Genomic DNA, 16055 nt, shown 5'->3' with positions numbered 1-16055 from the left:
AAAAAGCTAGGAGGATTGGCCAGGTTAATAAATGGTTAAAAGGGTGGTGTCATAGTCAGGGGTTTGGGTGTCTTGAACATGGGACCCAAGCTTGTAGGCCAGGTCTAGTGGGGGCTGGTGGAGCTGGTCTGATAAAGAAGGGAAAGAGCAGTTTTGGTAGGAGGCTTGCCAGACTGGTCAAGGAGGCTTTAAACTAGATGTGCTGGGGGAGGGGGGCATCATTCCACCCCAACACACCCAGTCAGTTGCCAGAACCTATAATAAATGCTTGGAGCAATGTAGATATATTCCAGCCGCTCCAGCCAATGAGCCGGCTTCAGTTGGAGCTCAGCTCAGATGCCTCTATACAAATGCCCCTAGCATGGGGAACAAACAAGAGGAATTAGAGACGTGTGCACGTCTACAGGGGTATGATATAATAGGCATCACAGAAACATGTTGGGATGGCTCCTATGACTGGAGTGTTGGAATGAAAGGTTACAGGCTCTTTAGAAAAGACAGGCCCGGCAGGCGGGGAGGGGGAGTTGCCCTTTATGTTAGGGATAGGCTGGAGAGTATGGAATTCTGTCTGGGGACAGGTGAACAGTCCACAGAGAGTTTGTGGGTCAGGGTTAAAGGGAGTATAGCTATGGGAGACATTACTGTGGGGATCTGTTACAGACCGCCTGATCAAGAGGACTGTGCGGATGAAGCACTCCATAGACAGATAGGAACAGCCTCACACTTGCAGGCCCTTGTTCTCATGGGGGACTTCAACCACCCTGACATCTGTTGGAAGGACAGTACGGCCCGGCACAAGCAATCCAGGAGGTTCCTCGATTGTGTAGAAGACAACTTCCTTCTGCAAGTAATAGAGGAGCCGACAAGGAGAGGTGCCATGCTTGACCTCGAGCTCACCAACAGGGAAGGGCTCGTTGGAAACGTGACTCTCCAGGGCAGCCTTGGATGCAGCGATCAGGAGATGGTTGAATTTGAGATCCTCAGGACAATGAGAAGAGTGTGCAGCAAGCTCACTGCCCTGGTCTGCAAGAAAGCAGACTTCGGCCTCTTCAGGAACCTGCTTAGGAAGGTTCCATGGGATACAGCCCTAGAGGGCAGGGGGCCCAAGACTGGTTGATATTCGAGGATCACCTGCTGCAAGCTCAGGAGCGTTGCATCCCAACCAGAAGGAAGTGCAGCAGGAGGGCCAGGAGACCTCCTTGGATGGATAAGGAGCTCCTGAGGAAAATTCAAATGAAAAAAGAGGCTTATAAAAAGTGGAAGCAAGGACAGGTGGCAAGGGAAGAGTACAAGGATGTTGTCCGGGAAGCTAGGGACCAGGTTAGGAAAGCTAAGGCCCAGTTAGAATTAAACTTAGCTAGAGGTATTAAAGATAACAGGAAGGGATTCTACAAGTACATAGCAAATAAAAAACAAACTAGGGAGAATGTAGGCCCCCTCAGGAAGCTCTCAGGAGAACTGGCTACACAGGATTTGGAGAAGGCCGAGGTTCTGAATGACTTCTTTGCCTCTTTCCTGTTAGGGTGGTGAGGCACTGGAATGGGTTGCCCAGGGAGGTTGTGAATGCTCCATCCCTGGCAGTGTTCAAGACCAGGTTGGACGAGGCCTTGGGTGATACGATTTAGCATAAAGTGTCCCTGCCCACGGTAGGGGGGTTGGAACTAGATGATCTTAAGGTCCTTTCCAACCCTAACTATTCTATGATTCTATAAATGCTGTCTTCTGTCACCTTTTACCAAGGTTTTGTATACTTACTATTAAGTCTGTTGTTTTAAACTCTGTGAGGCAAAGATAGATATCTATTTTATGGTCTAGTTGCTTCATGCAACAAGTTGTAGCTGCCCAAAATCCATATTAATCATGCTAAGTCTATCAAAATGCAGTGCAGTGCCATGCTATCTATGGGAAGTAATATAAATTCAACTAAGTATCAGCATTCATCTTGGAAAGAGCTAGGTGCACATAAACCTTAAAGCTTCTGTTTATCCAAACCAGAAATTTAGAGTGTGTATGTGCAGGCATGGATGCACACATGAACACAAATGACAAAAATTCCTGCAGTTTTGTTAATCCTCTAGGGATCTGGTCCATCTCTGTTAAAACAAGCCTTGTTTGGCAGTTAAAAAGAAAAACAATAGTAAAAAAAAATTTAAAAAATTAAGGAAACCTAAGTAATTTAACCAAAGAATTCTCTTTTCCTCCTGCTGATGCCCTAAATTCGTTGCTATTATTGTAATTTATGCTGGCAGTGCTGTGTAGTGACCAGGGATGGACAGGGTGTGGTAAATGACCAGTGCTGCTTTTAAAGTGAACCCTAAAAGTGTTTGCTGAACTGCAGAGAAGGAATCTCTCCAGGAGTATCAGGCAAACATGTTTTCAAGAGCACTAGATCTCTTCCTAGTATGTGTGTTACATGTGCACAAAAATAGCTTTGTATGTTGTTAAGATACAGTAACATGTGTTTCTGTTTTTTGTATTCTCTACAGGTATGGGAAAATTGTATCCACAAAGGCAATTCTTGACAAAAACACAAATCAGTGCAAAGGTATGTGCAAAGCGTCCGCCCTCTGAGTTCATTATCTGTTTGAATGATTGACTGGTAGCTTGCCTGCCAAGGCTTTTGCTCCAACTGTGCAATCAACATAATGTACAGTATATTACAAGCATATTTAATAATGCCACAGGTTTGAGTTGTGTTTCCAGTAACATTGCTCATTAATTTTTTTCATTAACAAACAAAATGAAAATCACAAATCAGAACAAGTATCAAATTGCTTCTGCAGAAAAGTAAATTACCTTCTAACCACATAGTGTTGTCTGATTTGAATGATATTATCAGTGATGCAAATTGATTTCCCATATAAAACTGCAAAACCTTTGGGAAAAGTTTTCCAAGCAAAACCTGGTTTATTTTTTCCTATTTTTGTGAAGTCTTGGGCTATACTATTGCAAGAATATATTCTTTATGACACACACAGATCCACAGGTTGTAATACTGTGATATAAAAATGATTCCTCTTCCAGTTTTGTTCTTAATTTTCTTGCTAATTTATGAAAGCCTTTTTTAGTGAAGTATGTTTTGTGCATGTGTATAGCTATATTTGCCTAGATAAATATTGACTAGCATGTCTAGTAGCATCTCAGGACTAGAGTTGTTGTTCATTTACCAGTCTGAAGAGCCATGAACCCTATGGGGGAGAAGCTGTGCTTTGAAAAGACTCTGTAACTTTATGCTAGTAGTATACAGGATCCTTTTGCAGTAGTAAGAACTACTGGAGTGTGTTCTTCTGATAAGAAGCAGATTCTGGACAGCATTTCTATGTGAATTAGTAAAAAAAAACCCAAACAAACCATTGCCGTACAGGAATGCATTTAATGAGTGACCAGATAAGGCTGTGAAGAGAAGCAGCAAAGGCATTTGAGGAAATTATGAGATGAGGCAAAATCCTGCCATCTGTACCAGAGATGTTCTTGAAGTCTCTAGAAGTGTGTGCCTTTATTGCCTGCCAGCAACAGCATCCATTAGTGACTGAAGGGAAAAATAAGTTAGAAGACTGCAATTTTAGTCCTAGAAACTGTCAGCAATCCCATCAGTCATGGCCCATCTCTGTGGCACTACCATGCATTTACTTTCGCCTGATTGTGTGTTTTCTTTCCTGGGACCTCTTCTGATAACATTACTCTGTATTTCTTTGATTACCTGTCGTGGTTTAAACCCAGTCAGGTAACTCGTTCACTCACTCCCCCCCTGCTTTCCCTCCCCCTACTCCTGGAGGGACGGAGAGGAGAATTGAAAAGAATGCAACTCCCACAGGTTGAGATAAGAACAGTTTAGTAACTAAGGTATAACACAAATCACTACTGCTACCACCAGTGATAACAATGATAAAGGAAATAACAAGGGAAGAGAATACAACACCTCACCACCAGCCGACCGATAACTCGCCCCCTCAGCCTGACCAAGCACCAACCCATACCTCCTCCTACCCTGCAGTCCCAGCCCTTCTGACTCCCAGTTACCTCTTGGGCATGACGTGCTGTGGTATGGAATTCATCTTTGGCTAGCTTGGGTCAGGTGTCCTGTCTCTGCTTCCTCCTGGCTTCCCCTCCTCCCTGGCAGAGCATGAGGCTCACAAAGTCCTTGGCCAAACCAAAACATCATTGTTATCAGCTCTGTTCCTGAGCTGAAAGTCAAAACGCAGCACTGCACCAGCTACCAAGAAGGAGAAAAATGACTGCTACTGCTGAACCCAGGATATTACCACACCAGGATCAAGACTTGGTTTGTTTTGTTGTTTTTTTTGTGTTTGGGTGATAGGTTGGGGTATTTTGCTTTGGTTTTGTTGGCATTTTTATTGTATTATGAAGGAATACCCTTGTGGGAAGACAGGCTAGGCCAAGTGCAGAAAGCCCTGGCAGGGTGGCCAGCTGGGCACAGAGGTAAGCCTTGCAGTTTTGGAGCTGGGAGGAGATAGACATGCCTGCTGCTGGCTGCTGCATGTCTGGAAGGTTTGTGTTGTGGAGACAAGATGCAGCATGAAGTGCTGTAAGGAGAGGGGGACTTGGAGCATGATAGAACTACAAAGGGCTGAGTAGATCAAGTGGGTTCTTAAGTGGTTTAGCAAGGAGGAAAGAGTTCTGTGGTGGGACAGAAAGGGTTTTAGGGTAGGAGGGCTTGAGGATGAGGTTCTGGGGTGGGAAAGTGTTAGACCATAGGCCTAGGAGATCTGGAGGGGTCTCGTGGGGAATGAGAAATAGAAACTACATGATCAGGTAGGCTGGGGTTATCCTGGGGCCACACTTCGCTGTCTTACACTCCAGCTAAGAACTTCCCTTGGGAACAAAGACATGTAGGTCCTTGTCTCCCTTCCCACTACTATACAAGACTGACATGTTCTCTGTTAACTCATGTGTCAACTCTATCTCTTTTCTGAAATTTGTCCCTCTGGAATGGCAACACAAATCAAGCAGATGGAGTTGAATTTGAACGGGACTGTATGTTGAATAATGGGATGAAGCCTGTGGGAGAGGGAAATGTATTTGTTTCTGCTTGGTTGTCTGAAACCTCTGTGATGTTGGTGCAGATGCTTCAACTGGGTGCTTGAAGGGTGGTGGAGAGAATTTGGGGTAAGCGTGCTCAATGATTGTTCTAAACTTTTTGGGGTATTTTTAAGTGTATGTGTGACTCCACAAATGTGCCGTGTGATCAGAACGTCCTGTTCCCATTGCCAGTGGTAAACAAGGAAAGGAATGGATCTATTTGTGAAACACAAAGTGTAAAATGAAAGGACTGTCAAAAATATGAATGTTAGAGTTTCAAGAAAGAGAAACATCTGGGTTTGGTGTTCTTCATATTGCAGTTAGATTTGAAATTATTGTAGTAGAGGTTATGTAACAGTGAGTTGGAACTTTGTAAAAGTTTGCTTTCACGCTGTTGTATTACACTGTAGGGCAGAGATATTTATTTGTATTTTCAAAGATGGATCTTTATGTCTTAAGTGGTACCATTAAAAGATCATAAACATAATTGGATTTATTAACAGTATGCTTTGTGGCATAAAAAAAAAAAAAGTAGATGTTTTGCTGCTTTAAATGCTAGCGACAATTTCCTTCTTCAGTAAGGCTACCAAAAAAAACCAAAAAGCAGGCTTCCCAGGAATCAGAAGTGGAAGGGACCTGAAAAGGTTGAAGAGGTCAGGACCTGCCTTGGGGTAGGATCAGCTCTAACCCACTGCAGAGGGTTGTTTCTGTAACCTTAGCTCAAATGCCTCCAGCAATGGAGATTCAAGCTTCTGATAGTACTCCCTCTCTTCACTATAATGAAGTGTTTCCTAATGTCTAATCCTAATCTTCCTTGATGCAATTTAAGCCTGTTGCTTCTTTGCTTTTCCCTTGTGGAGATGCAAAACAGTTTATTCCTTTCCTCTTTGCAGGAAAGGAAGACTGCTATGTGTCTGCCATATATTTTCCTTAGATTTTATCACTGGTCCTTACACTTTTTCCTTAGAGCCAATTTGTTTCAAGTTTCTGGTTTATAGCACTTTGCAGGTCTCTCTGCAATTATCTCACTTCTTACTTGAAGACCTTAGAGCCAGGCATGGGATATCAGATGACCTAAATCCTACCATTTAAAATAGTGTGGAGAGATAATTTAATTTGTCATCTTTGTGATCACATGACTATTCTCTTTGCTGATGCATCCATGTAGATAGCTATATGTATTTAAGATATAGATACCTTTCTGAGGCATGGGCTGTTGCATGCGAACAATAGTGCTGATTTATGCAAAGAGATTTGCTGCAGCCTCTGGTTCTGTTATTGTTTTCTCCAGTGCTGCTGCCAGCCAGGCATTCCTTATTGTGTACTCTGCTTGTGCTGTTGATTATTCCCTCTTAAAGCTAGTACTTTTCAATTGTCTGCATTGAATTTTATCCTATTTTTTCCTGGCTACTCCTTAATTTGCTAAAATTATTCTCTAATCTTAAATCTTCAGAGTAGTTGTAGCATTTACCTCTCTAGTATCCTCTTCACAGTTAATAAATGATTTCTCTAATCCAATGGACAAGATAATTTGGAAAAGACTGAATAATAACAGACCTGAGGATAATTTTTGAGGAAACCCTCTCAAGTATACTGGGTAGTACAACACTGAGCTGTTGACAACTTCTTTTTAGATTGTATTTTCTAAATAGTTTGGCACTTACATAACAGAAGTTTTAGCTAGATCATATTTCTGCCATTTGCTCAAGTTATGAGTGACAACCAAGGATTAACTAAAAACTGCAGTATTTTCCAATCCATAAGGCTAGTTACCTACTAGACAGAAGCATGATGTGGCATTTATTCTTGCTAAATCTTGTTACCTTTGAGGGTCTGTGAATGGATTTATATGACTATTTGCTGTAAGATGTTTCCAGAAGTTGAATGTGTTTCTAATACACTGGAGTCTACATCCATTCCCTAAAAATAAAACAAATACTAAAAAAAAACCAAAAACACCCTAAAATAAAATTATCTTCAACAACAAAAAAACAAAACCCAGGTAACTTGTTTATTCCTCTCCAGTCTTCTGGGTCTTGCTCACCTTCTGCAAAGTATGTGTTATTAAATGAACACATCATCCTGTGATGTGTATCCAAGGCAGTAGTGTGGACTAAATTCAAGGAGATGGTAGAAGAAGTTATCACATGATTGGAGATTTTGGATTATATTTCAGGGTCATTTGTGTGTTGACCAAAGAACAGAGTAGAGCTCTATACTTTGGAGAATGTGGAAAATAATTAATATAGCAAAGAAATTATTTTAAATAGCCCATGTAACAGCAGATGTGTTAAAATAAGTTATTGCTTAGCATGAAGTGTTAGGTTTCCTTTCGAAAAAATGAGGAAAACATTCTTCATTGGGCTTTAAGTCATTCTCCAGTATTCCTCAGATTTTTAAAAGGATACCCACTACATTCCTTTCATGCTAAGGAATAGTGCTATATGAGGATTTCTCCCTGGTATGAATTAAGCAGTCCAGTCTAAAGTAATCATATATGCTGCAAGGGAACTCACTAGGGAAACCTTTTGACATAACCTCTAATTTTCAGATTGCTCTTTGCTGGTGGCATAACTGCTAAGTGAGGCAGAGGAGAAGCAGAATAGTAATAGAATAATATATAGAACAAAATAAGCACAGTCATGACAAAATGGCCAGAAACCACTGAACAAAGCAGGAACAATCACATATGGAGAATAATGAAAAACAGACACATGATTCATTCAGATGTTCAAACACAAAACCCCTAATGAACAAGTCAGAGTTTTGGCTGCTTTTGTTTTTTCCCTTTCCCTCCCCTCTTTCCCTCTCCCCCTGTGCATTTCCCTTCTGGGTCTACCATATTTGATAATCTAAAAAGTAGGGAAATGAAATAAAAGAAACCATTCAAGAGAAGCGTTAATCTGAAACGTGTAGACTCTTCTCTTTCCAGCCCTTGCCTCCCACCCTTTCCAGACTGGCTTGCCTTTGATAGACCTGTGTGCTTAGAGCCAGGGGAATGAGTAATGGTTGTTTCACAGTACAGTTTCCATACCTCATAGCAATGGAATACAGAACAGTTAATCTGCCAAATACACAAGCCCATTTCTTAGCATATGAATTACTGTCATCTGCATCTGCCCTTGCAGACACTTTAATTGCATGCATGCAGACTTACTTCCTGGTTTAATCAGGAGCTTATATGATTTTGAGCATTTTGCTAGGACCTTAGAAGATGAGCACAAAAGAATGACTGAAAGTCTGAAATCCCACCTGTGGGAATTTTTTTAATAACTAAAACCTGTGAATCAAGTAATGTGTAGGAGACAAACACCTCAACTGCATATTCTTCATTTTATGTATGTTTTTTCAAACCTTGCATTACTCAATTTGTTAAATAGCAGTGTTTGTCTTAGGAGAGAAATGTGCCTAATGTGATGAGGGGAACTATAGAGACTCTGTTTATGATTTTAATATTTCATTATGGCATTTTTCCTGTTGAGAAATGTTAACAATGATCTATTCATTTTTAAAATATGAAAATTGGGGATGCAGATATGCAATCATTAGGCTTGTGGTGGGTTTATGGTAAAAAAAAATGCTGTGAGGTCATCTGTGTTAACCCACCATATATCACATGCAATTTTATTTCTCCAGTTGCCTTACTATTTTTAGACCAGTACTTAAAATTTACCATGACCTATTTTATAAATTCAGAGTTTATTTGTGTAACAAAAATGGGATAACTGGAGGTTTACTGTAAATGTTGGAGATAATTGGAACAGCATGATAGTGTTTCATATCTCCCAAAAGGAGTCTGTGCTGCCTTGTGTCAGGGGTGTTACTCATCTGCTTAAGTTCACAGCATCCCTAAGTACCCTAATGCACTGGAGCTAATGAGCTGGTAGCTTCTGCTCTAGTATTCTGATAAACAAAGCTTATGAGCATATAGTAGATATACCTGGGTGGGTATGTTAAACAAAATACTTTGATAATTTTAAATTTTAGAAAGTATTTTTTTTGCATGTAATCTATGAAGGTTGTTTGTGATCATATGAGTTATGCATTTTCACATTATTAATTCCTATTTTTATTATACTCGAGATGGCACAATTTGGTTGTGACTAGCAATATGAAGCAAGTCTATGTAAAATAATAAGCTAGTGAAGAAAGAGCTAAGCTGCATAGAAAGCTATTTAGTTAATAAATTTTATTTATTGGGAATAAGCTCAAATTGCAATAACTGTGCTGTGTTATTTATGATTCTCAGAATTGCCATTTTGAGGGAGAAAAAAAATCCAGCCAAGTAGGTCTGTGCCTGATCACAGACTGTAAACTGTTCACACTAGGAGGGCATACACAGTGTGCTTCAAGGGGAAATGGGTCTTGTAGAAAGTAAATAATTTGTAAACCAGACTTATTTATTTTTGAAACTCTAGACCTGTGTAACAAATCAATCCTATTTTTGATGCTAGGATAGACAATAGATGTGGTGATTATTTTGTGCATTAGTTTGTTTGTTTGCATTTCTGTTTGTGTGTTTTTTTAATCTACTCTTGTTTTATATAATATATATATGTGTATATATATGCACACGCACACACACACACACACACACACACACACATATATATATATATGTAACTATCCCCTGGAACTTACAGTGGTGTAATCACCGTCCCTAGAATTGTTCAAAACCCATGTAGATGCCCTTAGTGACAGGGTTTGGTGGTGGACTTGGCAGTCCTGAGGTAGCGGTTGGGCTTGATGATCTTGAAGGTCTTTTCCAACCCAGCTGATTCTGTGATTCTATAAAGAAGCAATGGTACTCGGGTGGAGCATGTGAGGCTGTTGGGTGAACTATTTTTCTGGTACTTCTTGAGCTGGCCAGCAGGCGTTACATGTCTTGGCAAACATGCAAGTGTTTTGCAAACTCCCACTTCATCTTGAAGGTAGAGATTCTCCTGTTTGTATGTTTTTGTATGCTTTTCACATTTGCTGAAGTGAAATAAGAGAGGATTTGATGAGTCGTACTAAGCAAGTCATCATAGCTGGAGTGTGCCAGCACTGACCACTGCCCTGCCTTGGTGAGAACTCAGAGATGTACCAGTCTTCATGTCTGCAAAGTGTTGCTGCACGTCAGCAAACATTCTTGACTGCATCTGAACAGTGCTTCATCTTAAGTCCTCTAAAAATTGCTTATAGAGTTTAAGGCCAGGTCCTCTACAGAGGAAGCTCCTTTCTAATTAGTTCCCCAGACACTTTCTTAAGCGGCTTCTTTGCAATTAAGGGAAATATTTCCTGGGTCATTATCTTTTCATAAATGAACTGATGGCCTAGCAAATATTTTCTGTAAGGAGACCCAAGATGCTCAAATATTCAGTGACATATCTGATCTGTGATTATCTTAATTTACTGCTTCCAGAATTTGCAGGCCCATATCACTGACAAATAATTGGTTTAATTTTGTTTCCTTCCAGAGAAATAAAAAAAGTAAAATTTCCATTTATACACAGTGATTAATGTTTTGATTCATTGGTCTGTATAAAACTTTGCCAATAGCTTGGCATGCGTTTGAAGTACATTTTGGGACTGGGTAACGTTAGTAGGCTCTTAATGGTCTCAGCAGATTTGGAAATATCTATTTCATATCTCAGAAGTGAGCAGAAGAGAAATTTTTCTCTTTGAACAGCGGCTCATAACCAGCTTTGAATGCCTATTTGCAGTGTATTGGCTTTTTCAACTGTCTCGCAGAATCACTTTGCTTAAATTTTTCTCTGATGCCATGATACAGCATCTCATATGTACCAGTAAATCTACTTAGTCTCAGGTTGCTTGAAGGCAGTTCATCTCTTCTAAAAGCAGGGTTACTCTGCTGAGAAGATGGTTTCTCAAGAGTTTCAAGACCTTCAGTGCACAGCTAACCTGTGGAAACCCCCAGGCAGATGCAGAGGAGGACAGTGCCCAGCTCTTAATTTTTGCTAGAGCCAACTTCATTGCATGCTCTCAGAATATATAGCATATGCAAAATAAATCCTTACTTGATATAGTGATAATCTGATAATAAATCCAGTTGACAGACCGTCATTCAGTTGGAACTGTTCTGAATCAGATCTGTTAATTATAGCCTGACTTCACTTTTGTGGTATGCCAGCAATCAGAGAAGTCACTATTCTCATTCTCCCCTAATAGTGGGGAAAATTTTGTTTGGAAGAGTAGAACTCTGACCCAAGTGAATTAAGTAAATATTTTCTTTCTTGGTAGATAATACACTGTGGAAGTAAAACACTAATAGACCTTGCCATCATTTTTATTAAACCTGTATTTCTGGGTATTTGAGGGCTGCATGTCTGGAGATGGTGTAGGACCACTAGAGCAGGTATTTATGTGCAACACAGGAGAAAAATCATAACCTCTGGCAATAAAGATGTAGCTCTGTCAGTGCTGACCAAAAAACCCACCCACACCAGTGCTGCACAAGGAACTGGCGTGCATTATTAATATTACTCCGTCTCTTTAGGTTTTGGTAACTGTACAGCAGTAAAGCTCTGGGTGCTGATCAACAGTTGAGAAAACAGTTGTGCTCCGTAAAAATGAATTAAAAACCCAACCTTGTCCTATGGACTTTGCAGCCCAGGGCTTTGAAAAAGAGCAGGTCCACAATTAATTTAGGTTCTGTGAGTGATCTTATGACTTTAAATGGAGTTAAATAACATTTTTGTGAAATACTAAATTCTCACAAAAAGAAAACCCCAAAAAAGTCTTTCAGCTCTCCTGAGAATAGTCATACATTTGGATAACATTTAGTGAGATTTTTTAACCCAGAATGTTTAGAGAAGAGCTAAATTTATATATGAGAAAAGGAAGAGGCCGTGTTATGGGTGGTAGAAACCACTCTCCTACTTGATGAAATAGTTTTTGTCTGACTGGGTCTTCCTTGGGACCAGTGATCCATTAGATGGCAGTGGTGTGATATGTGGTTCCTCTGGACCCCCAAACTAGAAGTTTGATGTAAAAGAAAAACAACAAATGGTTTCATTTTTTCTTTTATTAAAAAAAAAAAAAATCCAAACTAAAACCTCCTTAGTTTGGTTTATATTTTCAGAGCCTCCAAGCTGTTATCTTTTTATTTGCATGGAATTTTACAGTTTTAAGAAAATATGTCAGAGAACTGTTATTTTCATACAACCAAGTTGAATATATCCAGAAAGCAGGCGTCTAATGTGGGGGGGAAACTCATTGCTCCTGCTGCAGGAAGTGCAGGGTGGGTGTAGGTTTACTCCACCTAAAGTAACCACAGTAAATCACCACTTGCTCATCTATGGTAGTGCCACGCTTAAGCTGGTTTTGTCCAACGCGGCGTTTGGGAGGGAGGTACCAGTGTTGGAGGAGAGGGTGGAAGCAGTAAGGAGCACACTTGTCATGGAGCACAGTACCTCCTACTGTGGCAAGTTGTAGTGTCACACTTGGGATAGGACATGGGAGGAGACAAGAAAGATGGGGCTCAAATGTGCATGACGTCAGGCATTGTTTACTTCACTGCTCGCAGAATATTCTGTTTTATTCTGAGCAGGAGAAACCCAGAAATTTAATTATTTTGGTTTTTAATATGATCTCTGTGAAGATCTTTCAGCCACATTCCTTTGTTGCTTGTGGTATTAATCATGGTGGTGTTGTTTATTAACCTGCTAAATATAGAGCAGTAAACACTATTTCTTTTTAAATTAATTAAAATGGACTTATTGCCATTCATGGCTTTTTATTAATTGAGTATTTTTGCAAAGCTGTCTACTTTCAGAGAAAGGATTGCAGCCAGGAGATAGGGGTCAATGGGACCTCCATTTAAAGGCATGTTATCTCTGTGTTAATTGCCTGCATATTTAACCAACCAAGCATAACATTCTGCAGAAAGTGAAAGTTTGTGTGGTCAACCTTGAATCATGAAACAACAACAAAAAGTCTGAGTGACCTGGCTTGCCTGAGGTATCTTGGTTGCTGCTGTCAGTCAGTTCAGCTTACAGTAAATTGCAGGGTAAATTCCACATAATTGATGGAACATATCTTTAAAAATGCTCCAAAACTGAGGGAAAATCTATGTTCAAAATTTTAGTGTTTAATTTTTGTTTGGGGTGTTGTACTTTATCTTAGTACCTATTTATTTTTATAAAACCAGATTTTATTGCTAGTTGTATAGATAGTTAGTTATAGTTATTAGAGAAGTGTAGATAGTTATAGAGAAGAAAGTATAGATAGTTATTAGAGAAGAAAGTCACAGACAGACATTCAATATGCCTTGAGTTTTGGAGACAGATATATACCTGTCAGGTTGGGTGAATTTCAGTTCTTAGATCAGAAAGAATTGCATAGCTACTGCTTGCCATACTCTATTTTCTTGGGCTGCTACTGTAGGAGTGTTAAAATAGTTAAAATTAAAAGAGAGGGCTGTATGCTGTGCATCAAATCCTTCTGAGGTTGCGGAGATTAGTAAGTCTCTGTTTTCTATAGCGTCTAGTAATAAGTTTGAGGTTTTGGAACTGAAGTATTTGAGATTGCTACCTCTGTTAAATTTGCTTGAATAGTGTCAGTTGCTTCAGAAGTTGTGGGGAAGAAAAGGCTAACAGGAAAATATATGTAGATATTTCTGCAGTATATTCTTTGCCTTGCTTTTTTTACTCCTTTTGTAATGTTTCCTAGAATTCAGTTTGCCTTTTTGAGCAAATATGGAGCCTGTCATTTCTATGGACATTTCCAAGGGCAGGGCATAACTTTATAATGTGAAACTAGAATTTTCTCCCATGTGCATGACTGTATTTGTCTGCGTCCAATTTCTTATATTGGCTTATTACCTGGTTGCTTTGTTTAATAAGGTCCTTCTGCAGTTCTTCACAAATGCCCCTCCTGTTTTCAGAATAATTTTGTCACCTCACTGCTTAGCCTCTTCTTGTCATTTAGAAACAGGTTGTAGAGTATGGGTTCTGGCAAAGCTCTATGTGGAAGTCTGTCAGTGCCGTTTCCCCTTTTGTAAGAAAGACCATGCCCTTTACCCTCTGTTTTTATCTTTTAGCCAATTGTTTACCCAAGAACTTTCCCTCTAAAGCCACGGCTGCTTAGTTTCCTAAGAAATCTTTTGTGAGTACCATGTCAAATGCCTTTTGGAGATTCAAGCACACTATATTAGGCAGATCACCCTTATCCACAGGCTTGTTGACCTTTTCAAATAAACTCCAATAGGTCTGTGAGAGAAACCTACAAAAGCCATATGAAATGTTTCCGCATATTGTATTTCCATTGATTGTTTCTGTAATTTCTGTGAATTTGACACCAGGTGTAAAGACCTGTAGGTACCCAGATCATACCTGGGATCTTTTCAGAACACCTCCTGGTCCTCAGATATGGATTTAGTTTTAGAAAAGAAGCTTTACACCACTTATTAGCATGCATAGTCAGCTATTGCATCCTGGAGCTGTGTTCAAATGGGGAGGGTGAATGCCATCTGTTGTTGTAATTTGTTAGTGTTCACTTTTGTCAGTTTGTCCCATTACCTTACCCGTGTTCATTTCAAATTAAGAGTTGTATGTGTTCTAAGCAGCTGCTTTCTGAGACAGCACCTACAAATGTGATCTTTGCATTATATTCCATTTTTGCCCCAGTCTGTGTAGGGATAATTAAAGTTCTCTACAAGTATTCTGCTTTCTGTCTTTCCTGCTTTTCTGCATCTTCCTCTGCATGTTACAGTTGGTGTTGCCAGCCTGGCAGGGCAACCAGGAGTAAAGGTAGCCAGCCTCCAGTAATGCAGAACCACTGTTCTGCATGTTTAGGGCTAGGATTTCAGTTCTTACAGGTTCTCTGTCGCTCACTGTCATGCTTAGCCTGATCATTTCTCCATCAGCCTACTCTATCTGTGCTATGCATGTTATATCTTAACGTCACAGTGTCACATTGCCTTGCTCTCACACTTACTAACATGAGTGTTTTCTTACTGTAGTACATACTCCCATTCACCCATCTTATTTCTTAGGCTTAAAACATTTAGGGAGCTGCTAGTGTTTCGGTTGCATTGCCAGAACCGTATTTGAGTGATTCTGTGGTTACTTTCCATCCCAGTATGTCCACTTACATTCTCTGGCCTGCTTTTGCTTGCAAGAGGAACAGATGTAGTGATCACTCTTTGATTTACTTCAGTTACCAATTCCCCATCTGCCTGGTGAGAGCGATTGCCATCACTCCAGCCTGCTCTTTCCTTCTGGTTAGCTCCATATTCTAGAGGGATACTTTTAGTTCTAGAAGATGTAAAGTCAGCAGCTCTCAGCAGGGAAGATCTGGCACTGGGTCACATCCTGCTTCACCACCTCAATGCTGCCTTGAGCTGGCAGCTGCCCTACTGGACTTGGGCCTGCTGTATGATGCTGCTGAAATAACCTGTGTGAATCTTTCTCTCCTCTCCTTTATCAGGATTTGGCTCGATTGCTTAAAATGATATCCCTGAAGGTGCAGCTGCTTGAATGTCTCTGTTTCATCAACTCTCTGCCATTTTTCTGCTCTGCTTTCTGGAGCCAGAATCTACTGCTGAAGACCATAAGTTGTCTGCACAGCACAGTAGTGTACAGCTTTCCCATGGGGAAGATGTAGAAATGATAGTTGGCATAGTAAATTGGTTAATTCCTACCCTTGATTTCTTCTTCCTGAGTAATTAATAGGTTTGCTTTATCAACTTCTTTCTATCCAGGTAACCTGTTTGACCTCATCTCCAGTTGCTGTCCTAAGGACAAAAACCTGAGTTTTCTTCTCCTTCCATGCAGTTAAACTCATGCTCCTGTGGTTTCAGCTTAGTTATTGGAAATGTTTGGGCTCTTACTCAGAAAAGTGTAGAGAGGGGTTGGTGAGGAATGCACAACATAGAATTTAAAGGAATATTTACAATACCAGAAAGAAATAGGAAAGGCACTGTCTATGAAGAAATCAGTGTCTGGTATTAGGCAAGGGAAAAAAATGTGTGCACAGAACTGGCAGCAAGAATAAGTGAGGGTAAACAGCTA

At 40.1% G+C, this 16055-nt stretch overlaps 1 protein-coding gene across 8 annotated transcripts in view; it reads left to right on the top strand.

The window, feature by feature from the left end:
- The window catches only part of RBMS3 (RNA binding motif single stranded interacting protein 3), a 722404-nt gene that overhangs the window by 400885 nt on the left and 305464 nt on the right, over positions 1-16055 (top strand). For all 8 annotated transcript variants that reach the window (XM_057424892.1, XM_057424891.1, XM_057424893.1 and 5 more), the window contains one exon: positions 2487-2545. In XM_057424892.1, the coding sequence (XP_057280875.1) occupies positions 2487-2545 (59 nt within the window). The remainder of the gene's footprint in view (positions 1-2486; positions 2546-16055) is intronic.

The sequence above is a fragment of the Pezoporus wallicus genome, unplaced genomic scaffold, assembly GCF_028554395.1.
Source record: "Pezoporus wallicus isolate ANWC-B61680 ecotype Strahan unplaced genomic scaffold, APGP_CSIRO_Pwel_v1 contig_3181, whole genome shotgun sequence".
NCBI classification, from domain to species: domain Eukaryota; kingdom Metazoa; phylum Chordata; class Aves; order Psittaciformes; family Psittacidae; genus Pezoporus; species Pezoporus wallicus.
Note: the sequence above shows the minus strand (reverse complement) of the source record. Positions and strands in the feature narration are given on the sequence as shown.